At 49.6% G+C, this 8,773-nt stretch overlaps 1 protein-coding gene across 1 annotated transcript in view; it reads right to left on the bottom strand.

Moving 5' to 3' along the window:
- The window catches only part of DOCK4 (dedicator of cytokinesis 4), a gene marked incomplete at its 3' end in the record, with an annotated part of 102,802 nt that extends 95,774 nt beyond the window's left edge, over positions 1-7,028 (bottom strand). The window contains exons 1-4 of the mRNA XM_015559687.1: positions 7,001-7,028; positions 5,019-5,132; positions 2,428-2,468; positions 176-231 (exon numbers count right to left, since the gene is read on the bottom strand). Coding sequence (XP_015415173.1) covers positions 176-231; positions 2,428-2,468; positions 5,019-5,132; positions 7,001-7,028 — 239 coding nt within the window. The remainder of the gene's footprint in view (positions 1-175; positions 232-2,427; positions 2,469-5,018; positions 5,133-7,000) is intronic.
- Positions 7,029-8,773: the final 1,745 nt, after the last annotated feature.

The following is an 8,773-nucleotide window of genomic DNA, read 5'->3' as shown; positions in this document are numbered from 1 at the left end:
ACACACACACGGGCTCCTTCACGCTCCCCACCCGCTGCCCGGGCGCTGTCCCTCTTCATCGCACGGCATGGGCAGCGATGTCTTCTGCCCATGCCGTGCGACTACGCCTTTCCGATCTGGAATGAGCGACGGCTCTGTGAAAACCCTGCGGCTATGAACAAAACTCATGGCTCACCCTTTGTTCTTCACGCCAGCATGTTTCAAGTGAACGTAGCTGGAAGGAAAGATGCCCTGGAAGAGAAAGCACGAAGGTGAGGGTGCGAGCCGTCTGTGAGGTGTGGTGTTTTCACAGTCACATGGTAACGCACAGCCTACAACCACAGCAACGTGGACGGGGGTGGGTGGGTTGGGGGGGAAGACACCACATCGCCACCCCATCCGAGAGGCTGGATCCATTCATTCCTCAGATCCATTCATTCCTTTTCTACTCCTCACTGGGGTACAAAGTTAAGCTTCTCTGAAACAAACATAACCAAAAAATTAAAGCTCACTCAAAAAAATATTTCATAAGAGAAATTTTTTAAAAATTTTGGGAATCCTGCCTAGGAAGCATGTTCTATTGAATTTTATGAAAATATGGCGTGGTTTGACAAAAAGACTGCTTTTGGTGCTGTGGTTTGTGTGGGATGTTCTTTTTCTTCTCTCCAAACGCCCGTGTGTGTATGTAACAATATCCACGAAAGCAGCGACTTGAATTGGGAGGCCACGTGGGCAGTCAGTGCTCCGGGAGACCCCGATGCGAACAGCGGCATTAATCACCCGCTGCCGCGGCGGCGGCACCCAATTAACCACCGGGAGCCCGCCGCTCAGAGCTGTCACTGCAGGCAACGACAGGACAAGCCCGCTGTTCCTTTGTTCTCAATGGGAAACTGAAAGGAACAACATTTTAAACATGAGCATCAATTTTATTGTCCATTAAATGACAATATCCTCGGAATGATTTTGCTGATGTATAATCAAGTGACAAATTCAATTAAATATTTAGGAAAGCAAATGTCATTTGAATACATTATCACCACTGTGGATCCAAGGATCCCATAAAACTTAATAACCAAATTCTATACATACAACAGTAGGAAAGAGGTAAACAGGCTTAAAAATACTTTTTTTTCCTTCAAAATTTAAACTTGCCTCAGTACAGTAAGATTAACAGAGATATTATAATGAATAAGGAAAAAGTCCGAATCTGAGATTAGAAGAATGACAGAAATAACAGAAGCCGAATAAATTATTTTCTTCAAACAAGTTCTAAACGGATAATTAAATAAGGAAGCTACATTTGCATGTGAGCAGCAGATGTCCAAAAATAACTTGCAATGAGGCTAAGTCTTAAAAAATTAAATCTGTATACTCTATGGCCCCTCAGGCTCTCCTTTAGAATGGCCTAAAGTAAACAAAACAAAGGAATTAAACCATGTTGCATCGTACAGAAAAAGGTTAAAAGGCAGAAAGACGGGCAACGGAGAAATTACATAATTTCTTATCTATAATCCTAATAAAGCCAGAATTCAACAACAAAAGGAACATGAGATATATTAAAAAAAAAATACTAGAGAATGAGGAAGTATGGGTGAAAGCTGGGGAGATTAGAATAAAGAAGAAAAATGTAGATATAGGTCAGGATTAGTGTCAAAATCATAAACTGGACCGGCCGGTGTGGCTCAGTGGTTGAGCATCGGCCTATGAACCAGGAGGTCATGGTTTGATTCCCAGTCAGGGCACATGCCCGGGTTGCAGGCTCCATCCCCTGTACAGGACATGCAGGAGGCAGCCGAGCCATGATTCTCTCTCATCATTGATGCTTCTACTCCCCCCTCTCTCTCCCTTCCTCTCTAAAATCAATAAAAATATGTTTTAAAAAATCATAACTGCACTAATGAAAGGTGAAACAAAAATCATCGCTTCCGACCACAATTCCTGAAGATTTCTGCAAACAGATAAATGCGTCTCATTTCCGTCTGGAGTGGTAGAGAGATGAGCCCTTGGCTTCCTGGTTCCCCGTGGAAACCCAGAGGAACTCCTAACATACGGCCGCATAAAGCGGTCTCCCCAACCAACACTCTACAAACGAGACTGCAGAAAACCTAACAATAAATACCTCGCGTTAATACTTCTTTTGGCATCTGTGCTTCCCCCCAGAATTTTAATTTCGCCCTCTGCGAAACACATTTCAAGAAGATTTTGTTTCTATCTAATGAGCGTATTAAGGTCTTCACGGGACACACCGCCGGCGTTACACGGGATTAGCACCTGAGTAGCGCAGTTTAACTCTAATCCGAGTTCAAAGGAATTTCCAATTTATGAAAATCTGTCTTGCCATGCGGCATTTCCACGCAGAGCCCCAACTGCAATTTCCATCGGATAATAAAGCAAAATAACTGGCTTTTTAAATCCCGTAATGGTGGTTAGAAGGAATAATTTCTTTACCTTGATATTTGGGTTTCTTAAGGCGAATCCTCTGTACCAGCCTGTGGAGAAACAATCAGAGTCACATGTAAAGAAACCACTGGGATGTTTTAAAAGCGATGATTACAAGCCAATCTGCTCTCTGCTGCCTCAGGGAATCCGGGATCTGCACAGAGTGAACAGATTTCCAAACTCCCTCTGCCCGGCAACACGGCCCCCACGGTGCCTGGAGAGCAGGGCTCGGCCCACAGCATGGAGCGAGCTGGCAGGTCCTCAGCCACGGCCTGGGGTAGGGTCAGCCTTCCAGCACCAGATGGGGGAGCCCAGCACAGGGGGCCCAGTCAGTGATTCTGCGTCACTGTGTGTGGGGCCAGGGGCACTGGAAATACTTCCACAAAGGACAGGACCGTCTCACCACTAAGCTGTGCCCTGACACCAACACGAAAAGAACTGGGGAAAATAGTCAGAGTGAAGCCAGGGCTCATCCACCAAGAGGATGCATGGCCACTCTCACCAGCTCAGTGTCCAGCCCAGCTCACCATCACTTCCATTCTGCAGGCGGCCCGTCACCTCACCTGCCACCCGCTGATCCATTTCACAGCCCACCCCCCCTTACAGGGAAATATACCTTTGTTATATAAAATGAGTACAGGACACACACACACACACACACACATATACATACACATACATACATACATACATACATACATTAGAGGCCCAGTTCATGAAATTCATGCACTGGGGTGCAGCGGAGGGGGGAGGTCCCTCAGCCTAGCCTGTGCCCTCTTACAGTCTGGGAGCCCTTAGGGATGTCTGATGATGGCTTAGGCCTGCTCAGTCGGACATCCTTAGTGGTGCCACGGAGGCGGGAGAGGCACCTACCACCACTGCTGCGCTCGCCAGCTATGAGCTTCTGGTTGAGCTCACTGATGACCAGGGGCAGCTCCTCTATTGAGCATCTGCCCCTGGTGGTCAGTGCGTGTCATAGCAACCAGTCGTTCTGCTGTTCAGTTGATTTGCATATTAGCCTTTTATTATATGCGATATATATTGAGAGGGCACAGGCCGGGCTGAGGGATCTCCCCTCCCCGCCGAGTGCACAAATTTTTGTGCGCCAGGCCTCTTGTCTCCAGTGTGTGTGTGTATGTGTGTGTGTGTGTATATATATATATATATATATATATATATATGCCCCTATCAATACAATATTTTCAACTTACAGTTTCAAGGATACAAAACACTTTGTTTACTGGTAGGAAATTATTTTACCATGCAAGAAATGTTCTACTGAATGGAATTTTTGTGATTAATTGAATTTTCAAAAAGAATACTTGAGCTTTGTGTTTAAATATATTTGCTCCTAGTAAGTTCTTTTTCTTTAAGGATATACTGTAAAAATGTCCTGCCTGACAGTTTTCAAGCCCAGAGAAAGCAGGATGAATAGAAAACCAGAAATTTCTATACCTCAGGGCTTATTAAAGCGCTTAAAGACATACCCAAGAAACACAGCCATTCTTAAATCATTATTCTCATGGAAACCAAACTCGGAGGCTTGCAGAAGAGTCAGAGAGAGGCCTGTCCAATGGTACTGCACAGAGAGGCGTTAGATTACACACAGCCCGCTGGCTGGGAGCCCATCTTCCTGCACCAAACCCAAGCAAACTGTGTACTGATCTGCATGCAAAGTGGACACAGACAAATGCATCTGGCGACGACTCAGAAAGCATGACCTCTTTTAAGGTTTCAATTTCAGTAGACAGCGTACATGTCCACGCACCACCCCCACCTAACGCCAGGCTCCAACCGAATGTAATAGCTGTTTGGGGGAACACAATTTAATCAATAGTGAACCCTCCTATGGTAGAACATCAGCATATTGTAGATTCCTAATAAGGACAACAGGCTTGGAGGAAAATGAATATTTTGGGAGAAACTGATGGGACTTTAAAATGTGTTCATTCTATTAGCAAAGAATAGTCCCTTCATCCGGGATTTTTTGGGGGACTAAAGTTGAAGGATGCTTTGCACAGCCGGAATAGAAATTTTACTTGAGAATGTATTGGGTATCCTGACTTAATGTTACCTGCTACATAAATTAGTCATCATCATACAATTTCATATAATATATCCCACTAGTGTTACAAATGCATCAAGTAATTTTAGTCCAAATTTGGAGGGCGGGAGGAGGGACAAGCTTGCAGCTTGAGAACAGAGTCCCCCCCGGGGTGGGGGCCTTCCCCGAGGCGCTGGTCACCCCACCGGGGGAAGGATTCCTGTCCTGGGGAATCCACCCGTCCCTCGAGAGTCTAAGGCAGGGTTTCGAGTGTGCCATGGACTCCCACCAACACAGGAGTCTCGGTTGCTTTCTCTTTCAGCATCCAGTGACTATAAGGAAACAATATTAGGGAGAAATAGCATCAGCTTGAAAATACCAAACGATGATTTCTCATCCGCCAAGAGCTGAAGGCAAGGCACAAGTCTTGTCAGAAATGGTTCACAGTGACTCCTGGGAAAATCCAGACGGACACAGGGGTGGACGGGCGTATGAACTTCATAAACTGTGGAGGGAGGGCCTGTTGGCACCACCTCGGCCGCAGCAGCCCACTTACCATCGCACTTCTCCAGGATCTGAACCGTGTCTCCGATCTCCAGCGACAGGCCGTAGGGGACGGTGCCTCGGAAGCTGGCAATCACTGCAAGAAACGGAGGAAGAGATGAAGATGCTCACGGGCGGGTGGGGAGCGACACTGCTCTCTGCTAACGGGGACGGAGCAGACCTGGCTGTGGACGGAGGCGCACTCTGTAGCAGGGACCCACTGTCCTGCTTTAATGGTACGTATTTTTGAAGAGTCGATCTTTAAGTTTATACACTTTGCCAACTTCTCGGTCGAATCAAGATGAATGTCAAGGGTGTGGAATGTACTAAAGGACCGCTCCTGCATGCTCACCGCTACACTCCCCCCGCATCCAGGCGCCTACCCCACGGTGGTTACTCAATAAGTAGATGTTCCATGATAAGTGAGGAATGCATGTCTGACTTGTTATTAAACTACAGTGATGGAAGGAGATGCCTTGTCCTCAGACTCTGAGCTCCTCAAGAGCAGGCACTGTGTCCACTGGCTCACTATGTCCCCAGGACCTTGCCATAGTCTCCGTGGAGTGACCAATGGGGACCTTTGAGTTGGTAATGACTGGAGCCCTCCCGCGGGAATAAACATGCCCATGCCCATAACCTGGGCCGGCACCATCCCAGGCCCACACACCCGGGCCGGCACTGCATTTGGAATGGGTGGGTGAGGGGCATCCCTTAGTGCCACCTGCTGGTTACTGAATAACTGGTTTCTGAAACCTTTTGCAGGTGGGATGGGCCGGGGTGGAAAAGCAGAGAGAAGGTGTGCGTAGCTCAGTCCAGCCCAGGCGCCTCGAGGGAATTTTAGTGAGATGCGCACAGTGACTCTGAGGGACACCGACGCTTGCCTCAGGAAGGAGGCGGCACGGGAGGGATAACAAAGCTGCACCCAGCACAAGACAGACACGAGACCCCTGTTACCGACCATGTGCGCTGGAATCCCCCCGCCGCTCACATCCAAAGACAGTGACAGCAAGTGCTTTCAGGCGTGGCTCTTAAAAGACTAACATTTTGGGAGTGAACGTGAGCTTCTGTCTCAGACAGGGAGACGCGAATACACCCCCAGGCCCCCCATAAAGGACGGCCCTGCTGTGGAAGCCCCGCGGGTTTGTCACAGGCAACAACGTGCCCAGGTGGCGGGCTTTTAGATGAGTTTGAAGCCCCTTGGTGATCTGTAAACAAACTTAACAGCAGAAACCATAACCCAGAGTCCACTCAACGGCGAAAATAACCACGTCAGGACACGTGGGACAAGCACTAACTCACAGCGTCACGGTGGGACCAGCATCATGAACGACCTAGTACCCACATGCCTGACCTGTGCACACTTCGCAGGTCACTCCCAATAACTCCCAGACACCCCTTCTTAGAGGGGGTTAATGATTTAGACATCTCATAAAGACGGTAACTTAGAATCGATGACTGGGTCCTCAGGCTTTCCGAAGAGCCCACGTAATCAATGAAGCGGCTGAAATAATAGCTTCACGTGCAATCAAAGTGAAGGACGGGGGGTTCCCAGGACAGGGGGCACACCCAGGGGGAGGCGGGGACACATGGCAGGTGTGATCAGGCCAACTCCTTCCAACACCCGCTTCTCGCCCTGGTCACTGGGAAACGCAGGCCCACGGAGGCCCCACACCGCAACCACCAGGACCAGGCGGCCCGTCTGCTCAGTGCCCCAGCACAGGCTGTCTAATTAGGGGTACATCTCACTAGTCTTCCATCCTTCCCTGTTCCCGTGAGGCTCATCTCTCTTTCCACCCCACTCCCCACCCCCCAACCCCCCAGGCAGACGCAGCAGCTCTCTGACCCACTGACCCACGGGAGCCGTGGGGCCGGGAAGGAGCCCCGCCCAGCCCTGCCTCAGGCTCTGCACAGTGTGAGGCCGAGCAGGGCCGCATGGGAATGATCGCATTGTGACTAGCCACGTGGTATTTGTAAACCTGGGGTCACGTGGCTCACACTTTGCAAGAAATTCGTCTAGCCCCATGGTCGGCAAACTGCGGCTCGCGAGCCACATGTGGCTCTTTGGCCCCTTGAGTGTGGCTCTTCCTAAGCCTTAGGAGGACCCTAATTCAGTTAATAACAATGTACCTACCTATATAGTTTAAGTTTCAAAAACTTGGCTCTCAAAAGAAATTTCAATCGTTGTCCTGTTGGTATTTGGCTCTGTTGACTAATGAGTTTGCCGACCACTGGACTCTAGCCTGTAACTCCCACTTCATAAATTCTCTCCAAAGCCTTTCTGCTTCTCCTCAGGGGCTATTTCTAAAGTAAAAGATATTTGGGGGCGGGGGAGGGGGAGTGCTGCCAGTTTTATCTCTGAGATGTTAATGGCAAGTTAAGGCAAAACTCATGCCACTGCAACAGCCCAGTCAGCACGGCCGGTAAAAATGAACATGACCGGCTCAGCACTCATCTGTTATGGATAAACTTTCAAACCCTCCCGCAGGGTTTCTCAGGCACCACGTTCCCTGGGACCACGCCCCCTGCCCCCCCCCACCCCACTTCCCCGTTCATGAACGAACGCAGCGGGCGCTTCCCTGGCTCCCTCCTCGCTGTGGATCCCAGCGAACGGCGCTCCCAGGTGCTGCCCACCACCATGGACATCTGAGTTCTTCCTTAGCAAACGCTACACTGCTTGAAAGCTGCCCCCCCAACACACCTCTTTTTTTAAACCGAGATTAAACATGGCTGTGCTTGACCAGGGTTACAAATCTTTGTAAATATTTATCCTCTCCCCTCTTACACAATGAAACTGGCCAAACAAATCAGATATGTTTTTGTGTGGTGTGAATGAGATTTTGCACTTGTTTTTATTTTTCTGAGCATCACGGGAGGTGACTCAGTCTGTCCAGGAATTCCATCTGACAGTGCGAATGCCTTCGGGGCGTATTCACAAAGCGGGTGCCTTGGCATTCCCCGCATTCCCGGCAGCCCAGAGGGGAGTAACCAGTGCCCAGAGGACCAGATTAGAAAGAGAGAGATTCCAGGCAGCACAGAGCATTTCATTTTGGGGAGGGAACCTCAAACACCCCAAAATAACCTCCCCGTATGAAATTTAAATGGAAGAGCGAGGGGATTTATATAATCCCACTTCACCAAGAGCAGGCCTGGGAGCTGAAACCGCTAAGCCTCCCTGGAAGTCACACTGCGGCAAATGTGAGCGTAAGAAGATACGGCTGCTCTTCTTTTATTAGTAACTATAATTTTTTAAATTATTTTTACTTTTTCATCGATTTCAGAGAGAAAGGGAGAGGGAGAGAGAGAGAGGAACACCAGTGATGAGAGAGAATCATTGATCGGCTGCTGGCCCCTGCACGCCCCCTACTGGGGATCGAGCCTGCAACCCGGGCATGTGCCCTGACTGGGAATCGAACCGTGACCTCCTGGCTCACTGGTACTCTGGGAGGGCCTGCATCAGCAACACAGTCCAGTGGGAACGGCAACCAGAAAAGCTGGGTGTGAATTCCATGACCGCTACCTCCCCAGGTCTCTGTCCCCGTGAGAGAGCCGTGGAGGCAGCTGAGAGCAGGCCCCCACTCCTGCCAGCTCGGCAGAGGCTGTGGGGCTGATGACCTGGAGTCCATCCTGGGTGAACGCAAAGCAGAGTCTCAAAGGGCCACCACCACCAGCGAGACCTCGGGTGGAGGCCACGCGAGGAGGGGAGACGGCCGGCCACCATGTCCTGCCACCACATCCGCCATGTGGGCACAAACAAACGCCAGAGGGTGC

Source organism: Myotis davidii, unplaced genomic scaffold, assembly GCF_000327345.1.
Source record: "Myotis davidii unplaced genomic scaffold, ASM32734v1 scaffold573, whole genome shotgun sequence".
Classification (NCBI taxonomy): Eukaryota; Metazoa; Chordata; class Mammalia; order Chiroptera; family Vespertilionidae; genus Myotis; species Myotis davidii.
The sequence above is the reverse complement of the archived record's forward strand: the minus strand, read 5'-3'. Positions and strand labels throughout refer to the sequence as shown.